The 13435-nt window shown below is 43.3% G+C and overlaps 2 protein-coding genes across 3 annotated transcripts in view; one reads left to right on the forward strand and one right to left on the reverse strand.

Moving 5' to 3' along the window:
- The window catches only part of Noc3l (NOC3 like DNA replication regulator), a 49375-nt gene extending 48145 nt beyond the window's left edge, over positions 1-1230 (reverse strand). The window contains exon 1 of the mRNA XM_036168301.1: positions 1128-1230. The gene's annotated coding sequence lies outside the window, so the exon portion shown is untranslated. The remainder of the gene's footprint in view (positions 1-1127) is intronic.
- Positions 1231-1248: 18 nt separating this feature from the next.
- The window catches only part of Tbc1d12 (TBC1 domain family member 12), a 93607-nt gene continuing 81420 nt past the window's right edge, over positions 1249-13435 (forward strand). For both annotated transcript variants that reach the window (XM_036168312.1, XM_036168321.1), the window contains exon 1: positions 1249-2153. In XM_036168312.1, the coding sequence (XP_036024205.1) occupies positions 1432-2153 (722 nt within the window). In that variant the 5' untranslated portion in view covers positions 1249-1431. The remainder of the gene's footprint in view (positions 2154-13435) is intronic.

A 13435-nucleotide genomic window follows, 5' to 3' on the forward strand; every position in this document is an offset into this window, starting at 1 on the left:
GTCCTACCTCTGGAAAGATCTTGATAATAATGCTTTTGCTGTGTAGGCTTACAGAAAAACTCATTATAAAAGACACTTGATAGTTCTTAATCTGAATGGTGGGTACATGGATGCACATTTTATTACTAAACAAATAGGTTATATTCACTCTTAAAGCTATCCATAAATATATGTTTGTTTGTCTTTTATTTTTTTGTTTTTGTTTTTTGTTTTTTTTGTGGGGGGGGGGCTGGGGAGACAGGGTTTCTCTGTATAACCTTCCAGGCTATGTAGATGCTGGCCTCTAACTCATGGAAATCAGCCTGTCTCTTGTCTCCCAAGTGCTGGATTAAAAATGTGCACCACCACTGCCTGGCTCATGTATACATTTTATATGCAAAACTTTAAAGACTTTACGGTACTGTTTTGCAGAGTACATCATTCCATTTCTATACTTACTTTCATAGGCATTTGTAGAATGAATGGTCCCTAGTTACTGCTTCATCCTATGACAACAATGTCTATTTAGGCCTTTTACTACAACTTCACTGTCCCTTCAGAAATGCCAACACTATTGGGTTTCTGCCCCACCCTTACCCTCATTCTTCTATGGAGGTAAGGTCACTCAAGATACACCCTGGTGCTTTACATAAATGGCTCCTCCACCATTGAAGTTTTGGGACTTTCACTATCTGTTAGTTATCCAGTGTTTTGCCCCAATCCAGTTTCCAATTTCTTCGCGTTAGTCTCATAGCTTTGTAATTGCTGGCTGCTCTCCTATCGCTCCTGTGGCTAGTTATTATCTGTCTTGTGATTTGTACATTAAATACATTTATTTCCACCAAATGGTTATCATTCTATTTTAATCCATTACCACAGGGTCCTCGCTCAGACTCCATTACATCTCCTTACCCAGGTGACATTACAACTAACGTGTTGATTGTCATGAGGTACCAGATAAAGACGAATAGAAAGGGTAAGTAAGGGGCTGTCCTGGGGGCAATGAAGACCTGAAGGGCTGCAATAGAATTCCTCCCTGTTGATAGAGAAGGTAAAAACTGTCGAGATGGAAAGACTTAGGCTAACTTCGTTATTTTGCTCCAACAAACGAATCGCATCAAGTGAGTTTTTGGCAAAGTGTGTGGTACCTGCGCTCCTGCTAAGCATTGTCACCCTGCGAGCGCGCCAACCATCCTCTGCCTTCCAGCGGCAGCTGGCCGATCCCAGATTGTCCTCCGGGTCGCTCTAGCTGCCGTCTCTATGGTTCGGGGACGCGCCGGGTCGCGGCCGGCCCGGGGCCTCTGGTGCGCGTGCGCGATCCTAGCGCGTGCCCGGGCTCCGGCAACTGCCCTAGCTGGCGGGTGGGAGGGGTGGGTCCGGGAACGTTGCGGCGGCCGTGGCCGCGGCCCCTGCGCGCAGGGCCGTCCTCCTCCTCCGCCGCTGCCGCCTCAGATGATGGGTCCCGAGGATGCCGGAGCCTGCTCGGGAAGAAACGCCGAGCTGCTCCCAGTCCCGGGGCCCATGGGTCAGGACGGGAAGACCGTCCTCGCCGCCGGCAGTTTTGGCGGAGGCACCGTCGCCGCGGAGTCGCCGGGGGAGGCTGGAGAGGAGGAAGCACCGCGGCAGCTCCTGCAGCGGTATCTCGCGGCGGCCGCGGGCCCGCTGCAGCCCGGGCTCGGCGGGGCAGAGGCGGCGGCTGTCCCCGCAGCGTGCCGCTCAAGCATGACCAACGGGGACTCGGGCTTTTTGCTGCGCCAGGACCGTCGCGGCCCGGAGGAGGCGCGTCGCCGCCGATCCTGCGGCCATCCCCGCCTGCTGGATGCCGCGGACGAGGGTGTGGACGGTGCGGGCGGCCCGGACGACTGGGCCGCGCCGCTGGAGGACCCGCTACGGAGCTGCTGTCTGGCGGCCGGGGACACCGATGACCCGGAACCCACAGCCGCCACCTCTGCCGCGAGGCCGGGTGGGAGCGCGGAGCCCAGCCCCGACCTCCCCGACCTCCCCGACGCCCGCTTCAGCTCTCGGAACACGTTCGAGGTGAGCCGCCGCCAGAGCGTCGGCGACCTCCTGCCCTCGGCGGGGCCGCCCGCACCCCTGCCAGCGGCGGAGCTGGGCCCCGGGGGCACCACGGCTCGAGCTCGACGGAGCGGTGGCTTCGCGGATTTCTTCGCCAGGTATCGCACCGGCCGCGCGGGGGGCTGGGGCGGGGTCGGGAGCGAGCGCAGAGGGCGGCGGGCGGCTGCCTTCCAGCGGCCGGGGCAGCGGGACTCAGCTTTGATCTGTCGCTAGGGAAGGAGAACCGGGTGGCTTTGTGAGCTCCAGGCCAGGAGGCAGTCTTAGTGTTACTCCGTACCCTGGGAGCGTTGTGCTTCCAAGTCTGACCAACCAATAATGCCATGAATTCAGTCGCCTCATCTGGAACAGCAGTTAACCACCGCTCTATTATTTTTTTTATAATTCATTACTAGGATTTATAATTGATTACTAGGATTCGGACGGAGTGGGTGGCGGTGTATTCCTACAGGTGTGGTGTAGAAGAAATCTGCGAAGTTCATTTGCGTGGAATCTAAGGCTATTCCATTAGCTTGGGAACTCTTGATTTTTAAAAAAAAAATATTGCGTGTAGGTGTGTGTTTGTGCGCGCATGTGTGTGTGCACCTCTGTGTGAATGTATCCTCTCATAAGAGGTCAGAGAACAACTTTTGGGAGTTCTCTCTTCCCACTTTCTGGATACAGGGGATTCTACTCAAGTTGTCAAGCTTAGGGAAAGTGCCATTACTCATGGAGCTGTTTTAGCGGCCGAGTTTGGGAATTCTTGAAGTTAGAAATGATTATTTTTCATAGTATTTGTTTCCGTTGCCTAAAGCATCCCGAATCGGAAGTACACACTCGTAACACCAATACTAAGAAAAGATGAGGCAGGAGGATAGCCAGGAGTTCGAGGCCAGCCTGGGCTACACAACTACTAGTAAATCAGCCGGGGTTACATACCAAGACCTTGTCTTTAAACAAAACCAGTAGGCAGTATAGTGCTTAGAATTAGAACCCAGCCTTTTAGCCCAAATTCTTATTGCACTCTAGGAAATTAGGAAAGCTTTCTGTTTATCTCAGACTAGCTTCCATCACTTTTCATCAATGTCCACCATCCCATGTTCCATCATCACCAACCCCTCTTTCAGTTTTTTTCCGAGAAGGGGTTTCTTTGTGTAGTTTTGGTGCCTGTCCTGGATCTCGCTCAGTAGACCAGGCTGGCCTCGAACTCACAGAGATCCGCTTGGCTCAGCCTCCCCAGTGCTGGGATTAAAGGCATGCACCACTACCGCCAGGCTACCATGTTAATTGAACCCATGTGCCTTGCACATACTAGGCAAGTAGCCCACCTACGGAGTTACATCCTCAGCAACTTCTGGTGGAGTGTGTGTGTGTGGGGGGGGTGGTGTTGACTCATTTTCATGTGATTTTTATGCTTGAGAGCATGTATTTTGTGGGAATGGTTTGCTAGAACACTGTAATTATCTGGAAAGATGTCAGTCTCCCTTTTCCCTCATAAGAAGGCTGCTATGTAGTTGAGATTGGCCTTAAACACCCTCCCATCCCCCTCCCCACCTCAGTTGGGATTTTCCTGCCTCAGCCCCTCTCCATTGCTGGGGTAACTAATTTTCAGTGGGGTTTTATCTGTGATTGACATCTTGAAATTAAATTATTATGATGGACTTTGCAGATTCCAGAGCGAGGCTTTGCTGGCTTAATTGTGCTAGGGAAGTCAGTGGTGGAAAACTTCATGCACATTGCTGAAAACCAAGTGTCTTATGAGGTAGATTTAGACTCGTGGGTTTTGGTGGTTGTTGGTTTTTATCTCTAGGCAAATAATGTCTCCAACATGTAAAATCTTAACTTTTTCAGTTTTCCCTGTTTTCATTCATTTTTCAGAGATTTTAGCTATAACCAGAAGTGAAAGAAACTTTTTTTTTTTTTTTTTTTTTAAATACAGCCTCATTGTAGCCTTGCCTTGACTTGCCTGTGTAGCTGACCAAGGTTGACCTGGAACTTCTCTCTAGGATTAGAGGCTTGTGACACCAAATCTGGTTTGTATGGTGCTGGAATCGAATCCTGGGCCTCATGCACACAAGGCCAGCCCTTTTACCTGTTGAACCATAGTTCCAGCCCCAGCCCTACTTCCTGTATTAGGAATTTACAGTTAGTGTGCCTACTTGTACGCAGTAAGATACATTTTATATTGCACTTGGCATTTCTTACATCTTTCTATTTTAGTATCTCCTACTTTTCCTGCTTGTATAAATTTACAAATAGAAAATTTCTTAAATCAAGAATGGAAATCCTAATTTTATATTCCATCACAGTACTGAGTAGATAGTAATGAGATCTATAATTGTGCCTGTATTTTCAAAAATATATTTAGTTATATTGTTGTTGTTCTTCTTAAAAATCTAGTTGGTATTTTTCTTTATTTTTGGAGATGGATATTAGTCTAGCTGAGGTTGGCCTGGAACTCACTATGTGGCTCACACAGGTCTCAAACTTTTTTTTTTTTTTGAGCTGAGGATCGAACTCAGGGCCTTGCGCTAAATCCCCAACCCGGTCTCAAACTTTTGATCTTCCTGCCTCTGACTCTTAAGTGCTGGGATTACAGGTATGAACTACATGTAAAAATATATTTAAATCTTGCAGTTATAGTGTTATAAAATGTCTCAGGATGACTTAAATATATGTGTATTTGATACCTTGTAGCATTGTACTGAACTATATCTATTGAAGTCAAATTTTGAGGTCAGGTGTCAGGTGGCTTTAGACCTTAATAGACTTTGGAGATCACCAATCCAACCAGTATACCCTGAGTGCTTGCTTGGTGCAAAGCAGTGAGAAGAGCTATGATTTAGACTATCGTCTCTGACCTGGCTAGTAGAGGTTAAGTTGGAAAACAGGTACATAGAGCTGTACTGCAATTTGTGAGCAATAATAGGACAAATCTATTTTAGGAGCTTTCATCTTACTAGCTGCAGGCAGAAATTTTTGTCAACTTTAAACTTTCTTTAACCTTTCATCTAGCTAGATTTTATATGACTATGTTGTTCATATGTATCAGAGAACTGGATTTTTTTTTCTGGTGTGTATGTATGTTTGTGGTATGCATGCTCGTGGCTTTCCATGTTCATATGTGTGTGGATTGTCTTCCTCAATCACTCTTCACCTTAATGTATTGAAGCAGGGTCTCTTGTTGAACCCAGAGTTCACTCATATGGCTAATCTGATTAGCTAGCTTGAACTGAGGATTCCCTATCTGAGCTTCCCAATTGTTGGGATTACAGGCAGACCACCACACCTACCAGCCTTTATGTGTATTCCAGGGATCTGAACTCATGTCCTCACACTCCATGGGAAATGCTTTCCTGGCTGAGCCACCTTCCTGTCCCAAAGAACTAGATTGAAAATTTAAAAAACAATCCCCCCCTGAAAAATAGGCACTTGAAACCTAGTTTCTTTTTTTAAAAATTTTTGAAGTTTTTCTGTTAATTGATTAATTGAGTGAGTGAAGGTACATGAGAATGTATGCTTGTCAAGATACATGTCAAGGTTCTAGACATCATGGCTTTCTTTACATGTCATTCTTTGAATAGAGTGGACTGAGAGGAACATTTTCCCCCTTGTTATTTAGCCAAAACTTAGCTGTATTTTGGACATCTTAAAGGCAGGGACTATGACATTCATCTCTGAGTGTGCAGTGTCTAACAATGGTGTGAATAACACCATTCAAATTGGGTTAAATTAGCCACTTTTATGCCTCCTCTTCTTTATTATTTTCTAAAGAGTGTAATTTTGAACAAATCCTCAGGTAAAATAATCAGCAAATACCCGTTTTTTCCCTAGCAACTCCAGATTAATTGTTATTACTATTATTATATTACTATTAGTATTATTATCTGTGTACAGTTGTCAACTGAAGTTCCTGCTGAGTGTTACCTTTGGAATCAGCTTGCCCTTGGATTTTTTTTTTTTTTCCTGAGACAGGATTTCTCTGTGTAACAGCTCTGGCTGTCCTGGAATTCACTTTGTAGATCAGGTTGGCCTTGAACTCACAGAGATCCTCCTGCCTCTGCCTCCCAAGTGCTGGAATTAAAGACATGCGTTGCCACCGCCGCCACCACCACCACCACCTGGCCTTTAAATGGCTTCTTATTCTTCAGAGTATCTTGCTCCTACTTCACTCCCTAGATGAAGAAGCTCACTATTTAAAGAAGGCAGCTCAGCTAGTGGGGATGGGTTAGAAATTGGGGTTCCTGATTGCTTGTCTCCCTTGGCATTGAGTTATGTTATGGCAGTGTTCTTCCTACCTCTCCATCCTCTTTGTTTCCCTTCATTCTCTTTTAATTTTTCTCCTCCTATCTAGACAAAAGTCTATAACAAACACTTTAAAAGGAATTTCATGGTGGGTTATGCCAGTTTCCCCAGAACTCAGGAAACTGAGGATTGCTGTGAATTAGGTGCTAACTTGATACGGAGTAAGACCTTGTCTCAAAAAAGGCAAAACAGCGGCGTCCTCCTTGTTTTAATGGAATGGTGGGCGGAATGTTCTGGCAGTCCATGTATTCCTTCAGAGTGCTCTATTTGGTTAGGATGCATTGCTGATTGGAGCGCCAGTAACCAGAGGAGAATCTTTAAGATATGTAAGACCTTGTTTAGTAGACTGCTCTCCTTTTGAAGAGTCTCAGTGGTCATCCCTTGCTTTCTGCCCTTTCTTGTAAGGTAAGTTCTTTTGTAGTCATTGCTTGGGGTTTGCTTTACCTTTGCGTTGGCATTTGTCTGCTTGTGGTGACTGTGTAAGAGTCCCAGAAGTAACCATCCTCAGATCATTGATCCTCTTCTGTTGTGTAAAAATTGAACTATATAGGAACCACTACTACTCTATGTTCATCAACTCAGCAATGAAGAGTGGAAACTTTTTATTTTATTTTTAAATTAATTAATTAATTTTGATACAGGGTCTTAGGCTACCTTTGAACTTGCTGTGTAGATGAGGATGACCTCAAACTTTTTGGTCCCCTTACTTTCATCTCTTCAATTGCTATACCACCAGGTCCAGCTTGTTTGTTTTTTCTTTGTCTGTCTGTCTGTCTATCAATCACATGGTCTCACGCTGTAGTCCATAATATACTAGAACTCAGTATGTAGCAAAGGCTGGCTTTGAACTCAGGCAATCCTCCTGCTTTGGCTTCTCTAGTTACTGAGATTATAGACATGAGCCACCATGTCAGTACATCTCAAAGGCATAAAAAGTGTCTTGTTCTTTCAGCTAGGCTTTTTTTTCTTCAAAGATCTCAAGAATACCCCACCCTTCTTTACTTTCTCTTTCTTTTTTTTCATTAATTTTTTTTAAGATTTGTTTATTTTGCTTTATGTGTATGAATGTTTAATGGTACCACATGAGCGTATGATACCTGTGGAAGTCAGAAGTCAGACGTGGCTAATCTCATGGAACTGGAGTTACAGATAGTTGTGGGGCCATCATGTGTGTTCTAGGAATTGAACCTGAGTCCTCTGCAAGAGCTTTTGGAGCTGGGGAGATAGTTCAGTGGTTAAGAGCACTGGTTTACCCTTCAGAGGACCAGGTTCAGTATTCCTAGCATCTACATGGTGGCTCACAACTATTTGTAACTCCAGTTTCAGGGGATCCCAACAATCTCTGGCCTCTGCATTCAACAAGCATGAATATGGTTCATGAACATGGTGCACATGCATGCATGCAGGCCTAACACTTCCACACATAAAATAAAAAATAAAAACCAAACCATCAAGTATTCTTATCTCTCTTTGGCCCCCATTTTCTCTTTCTTAAAAATCAAATAACTAGCCAGGCAGTAGTGGTGCACACTTTTAATCCCAGCACTCAGGAGGCAGAGGCAGATGGATCTCTGTGAGTTTGAGTCTAGCCTGGTCTACAGAGTGAGCTCCAGGATGGGCTCAAAAGCTATACAGAAAAACCTTGTCTCAATAAAAACAACAACAACAACAACAAACCAAAACCAAACCAAAACAAAAAATCAAATAACTAAATTAATTTTTGTGGGTCTTTGAAATGAATTCTTTCTTGCTTTCAAACACAAATGGCTTCATTTTACACATACAGTAGTAGACCTCAAATATTTACTGACTGACTAAATATTATAGATGTGAACTGAATTAAAGAAGATTCTGAAAAATACCTTTTTTTTTTAATCTTTAAAATAAGAAGGTTGCTAAAAATGGAAGGAACCATTCCCTTCAGCTCTAAGATCTCCGTTGAAGATGTGAGGTTGTGTTTTTTGTTTTATACACCTACCTTAGCATAATCATGCTGAACGCTAGTTTTCTGTGTTCTGTTTCTTAGGTGTAGACAGTGTAAGCCAGCACTTAGCTGTGTAGCCTCGGTTGCCAGATCTTCCTGACAGCTGGGATTATAGATGTTTGCTACCATGTTCACTTTAGATCTCTTCTTTTCTACTAGAATTTCTTTGGTGATGTGTCTGTTATGAGAAATAGTACCTTTGAAATCTACCAATTTAAGGGAAAGACGGGTGAATTTTTGTGTATCGTCTTGAGGAAACATTGTACAGTTTGTGTAGGAAGAAACTTAAACACTTGTTTGTACATGTGATTGGGCAGATGATGTGCTGGGTTCTTGTACAGTGAAATGAAGCCTGCATTAAAAAGCAAATCGAAGAAGGAACTAAAAAGGAAGGAATGTTGAGAAAGATTTAAATATTTTTATCTTTTTTTTTTTGTTTTAGGGGAAAAATAAATATAGACAAGTGAAAGCCAAATTTTTAGCTTAATTTTACGAAATGTTTAACTTGGCTTCTTTACACTTTGTATCCTGTGTTGTCATGGGAAGTTTTGGAGAAAGAGCAGAAACATTTGGAAACTTTGAGGCCGTGCATCTGTTACCATCTCTAATGGATTCAGAAAGGGAAAGAAGTCTTTTCTGAGGCTGCTGTTTCTTCCAGGGTCTCTGAGAACTCTGTTAGCTCTGAAAAGTCATCCTAGATGGTGCTGCTAGAGTTGCTTGGGACTTACTTTTGAGAAACCTTTTTCCTTTGTCTGTGTTGAGAGAGAGAGAGAGAGAGAGAGAGAGAGAGAGAGAGAGAATGTGTGTGTGTGTGTGTGTGTGTGTGTGTGTGTGTGTGTGTGTGTTGATTCACTTGCTCATGCATTTGTGTGTGGAGGAATGGTGGTTGGCATGAGGTGTCCTTTATCATTCTCCACCTTATTATTATTTCATTTGTTTGTTTGAGACAGGGTCCCTCACTGCTCACTGGCCTGGAGCTCACTCCTGGGTAGGCTGGATGGCCAGAGAGTTACACAGTCTGTCTCTACTCACCCAGGCCCATCGCTGGGGGTTTGAGTATCTGAACTCAGGTCCTAATGCTTGGGCATAGCTGACTTTCTGTCATTACTGACTGACTTTAAAACAAACAATCAAACAAACTCGGGCTGGAGAGACGGCTCAGAGGTGAAGAGCACTCTTCTTCCAGAGGTCCTGAGTTCAAGTCCCAGCAAATGCACAATGGCTCATAACTGTAATGAACTCTGATGCCCTTTTCAGGCCTGCAGGCATACATGCAGACAGAACAATATATACATAATAAATAAATCTTTAAAAAATCTTTAAAAAACAACAACTTTCTCTTTTCATTTGTTTATTTTGTGTATGTGTTCACGTACATGCCGTGGAGCACATGTGGAGGTCAGAGGATAGCTTTTGAGACTTGTTCATCTCCCCAGCTCCTTCAGTGGTTCTTAAATTTAACTTTTAAAATTACTTGGAAGGAGGGAGAGTTATCAAGAATTAAGGTTGTTTTGTTTCTAAGTGAAGATTTTTGGATTCAGTAGAATGTAGAAGGAATCTCCCTAGAATCTGAATTTTAACAATTCTGCCCCATAACACTCTACATTCCTATCACAGATACTCCAGGACAGTAATCTCTGAAATGCTAAATGCTTTGCCTAGTTGATTGATGGACTGGTCTCCTCTGGAGTAACTGAATGAAAATACAGCACACAGATTTATAGCTCATGGTACTTTATTGATTTAAAGCTTGGTCAGATCTATTTGTTGTTATAGACAGATAGCAGCTGGGTGGTGGTGATGCACACCTTTAATCCCAGCACTCAGGAGTCAGAGGCAGGCAGATCCCTGAGTTCTGCTAATCTGGTCTACCAAGTGAGCTCCAGGATAGCCAGGGCTACACAGAGAAACCCTGTCTCAAAAAAACCAAACCAAACCAAATGAAACAAAAAACCAGATAGCAATAGAGAACAGATGAAGAAATCCAAAATGCATCATTTACAAGCTTGAAAATTCATGTCTGCATAGTTAAATCTCCACTTTCTTTTTCCTAGTGGGAAGTCTATTATTTATGCTGCTTAGTCTGTGTTTGTCTGTTTTAAGAAAAGCTTTGGCTTGTAAGAACTTTCCTGGGTTCTCTGATGCAGCAGCAAAATTCTACTGTTTCTACAGAGTTATCAAGAAGCCTGTTAATTTCCCTCCCTTCTGAAGTTCTGCCCAGACCACGGCTTGCGTCTCACTGAAATCTGCTGCTTCAGCCTTTCTTGAACTGAGTTTTGTGGCTAAGAGGGGGAAACCCATGTGACTGTCTGGTTTTTCAGCAGACTCTTCCTGCAGTTAAGAGAAGTGTAGCTTAGGAAAACAAGATAGCTAGTTTAGAGTGAACTTGACAATCATGTGTTTAACTCACCTCTGAATTTGGCTTTTCAATTCCTTTTTAATTTGAATTTCATGTTGAGTATTTTTTATGTGTTAAAAATATTTCTATTTGCCCCTGGCCCCACACAGATTAAAACGTTTTAAATTTGGAACTGAACATCAAATTATGTGCTCTCCCCACCCCCCAACAGTGTTTCTCGGTGTAGCCCTGCTATCCTGGAACTCACTTTAGAGGCCAGACTGGCTTGAAACTCACAGATATACCTGCCTCTGCCTCCCAATTGCTGGGATTAAAGGTGTGCATCACTACACCTGGCCACTGTTTTCTTGTATTTCCTTGAATATTATAATATCCAACACCCCATCCATCATATGGTGGGCATTATTTAGAATTTCCAAATTTGGTTTTCATTCAGATTTTAGTTAACTAGAGGCAACCTGTTAATGTCTCTGTAAAAACTTAGTCAGGATTGTATCAACTTTTGGGGGAGATGGGGAGGAGGAAGTGGGACTTAGATTACAAAATAAAACAAAGCTAATTGCTTTGTTCCATTCCTCCATACTGTAAGTTTGACTTCCTCAGCATCTTGCTGGCCAATCTCCACCTCTCGGATTCTTCCTCCAAGTTCCTCACTCTCCCCAGAAGTTGAGCCTATCCTCTCCTGCCCAGCTATTGGCCATTCAGCTCTTTATTAATCTAATCAGAAGGTGGCTTAGACAGGTGAGGTAAAACAGAGACACATCTTCACAGTGTACAAAAAGATTATCCCACAGTAAGTCCCAGCACTCAGGAGGCAGGTGGATTTCTGTTCAAGGCCAGGCTGGTCTACAAATTGACAGGACAGCCAGGGCTGCACAAAGAAACCCTTCCTCAGGGGAAAAAAATAGAAATAAAAATAAAATAGAATAAAATTTAGTTGTTAGCATCTTGACTTCTGGCATTCAGGGTGCAGCTACAGATGATACTTTTTCAACTTTTTCTATACCTCTCCTAACTTTCCTATCCTTTCATGGCTTTTTAAAAAAATTATTTTTATTTCATAAGCAGTTGCGTTTTGCCAGTGTCTATGTCTGTGTGAAGGTGTTGGATCCCCACAGGGGATATAGGCAGTTATGAGCTACTACAGACAGTTATGAGCTGCCATGTGGTGCTGGAATTAAACCTGAGTCCTCTGGAAGAACAGCCAGTGCTCTTAACCACGGAGCCATCTCTCCAGCTCCCAGGTAGTTTTTTGTTTTGTTTTGTTTTTTTCTGTTTTTGTTTGTTTTTTAAATGTGGAGTCTCATTGTGTAACCTGGCTGGCCTGGAATTCCTGGATCTCACTCTGTAGACCGAGATGGCCACAAACTCACAGAGAGCCACCTGCCTCTGCCTCCTGAGTGCTGGGGCTAATAGTGTGCACCACTATGCCCAGCCTTCCTTGGCTTCTTTATAGCCCATATTTTGCAACTGAGATATATTTTATGATTTTATTTAAGGAAGCATTTTATTGATTTTAGTTTAAGCTCTAAAGGCTGATTTGGTTAAATCTGGGTATTCAAAAGTACATGTATGAAGGGCTAGAGAAATGCCTCAGCAGTTCAGAGCTCATTTGCTGTTTTTGCAAAGGACCTGGATTTGGTTCCTAGGTGGCTCACATGGTGGCTCACAACTGCCTGTAACTTCAGTTCCAGGGATTTCACACTTACTCTGGCCTCTGCAGGCACTAAGCACACGTTGCATGTATATACATGCAGGCAGAACACTCATATACATAAAGTAAAAATACATCCTTTGTAAAGCACATATTTGAAAAGTTAAGACAACCAGGTGTGTGTGACACACACTTGTAGTCCCAGCACTTAGATGGAAGCAGGAGGACCAAGAGTTCCAGCTAGCAACAGCTAGCTACATAGAAGTTCAAAGCCAGCCACTGCTACAAGAGACCCTGTCTCCAAAGCAAACCAATAAAAGTAAGATAAATGTAAAACAGTTTTATACAACATATCCTTTCTTGAGTTCCAGAGCTAAAAAAACGAATGTCTCTGAGTAACTGTAACTCTATCAAATGGTATTTAAACCTCTCTTACTCATGAAGAAAAAATTCATTGTTTGTTATCAAAATCATATGCTGTGTAGAAACTTAAATTCTAAAGTAGTTATTGAACTTTCAAATATGTAAGGATCCCATCCTAAAAGTTTGTATATTCTGTTTTTCACTGTAGTGACCTTTTAAAATAGTATCAATAGAGAGGTCCACTGAAGAATAAAATTCAAGTTGCTGTTTTTACTTTCATGGTTCACCGACTTCCTACTCCCATTTGACTTTTAAGTGTGTGTGTGTGTGTGTATAAGTGTGTGTGTGTGAGTGTGTGTGTGTATAAGTGTGTGTGTGTGTGTGTGTGTGTAAGTGTGTGTTCGTGCTGGCTCTAGTACAGGCCACAAAGCATGTGTGGAGGCCAGAGGATACCTTGGGGGAAGTCAGTTCTCTCCCTCTACTGTTCAGACTAAGCCCCGTCGGCAGTCTTGGCAGTCAGCACCCTTACCCCACTAATGACTTTCATTTGTTACTGTGGGCTTTTTGTTTGCTTGTTTTTGAGACAGGGTCTCACTGTAGACCAGGCTAGCCTCCAGCTCACAGAGATCCATTTGCCTCTGCCTCCCATTGTTAGGTTTAAGGGCATGTGCCAGTCCACCTGGCCCAGTTGACTCTTTAACTATATCAGTATTACCAAGAATTAAAGAGACAGCTAACA

The sequence above is a fragment of the Onychomys torridus genome, chromosome 1 (assembly GCF_903995425.1).
Source record: "Onychomys torridus chromosome 1, mOncTor1.1, whole genome shotgun sequence".
Lineage (NCBI taxonomy): Eukaryota > Metazoa > Chordata > Mammalia > Rodentia > Cricetidae > Onychomys > Onychomys torridus.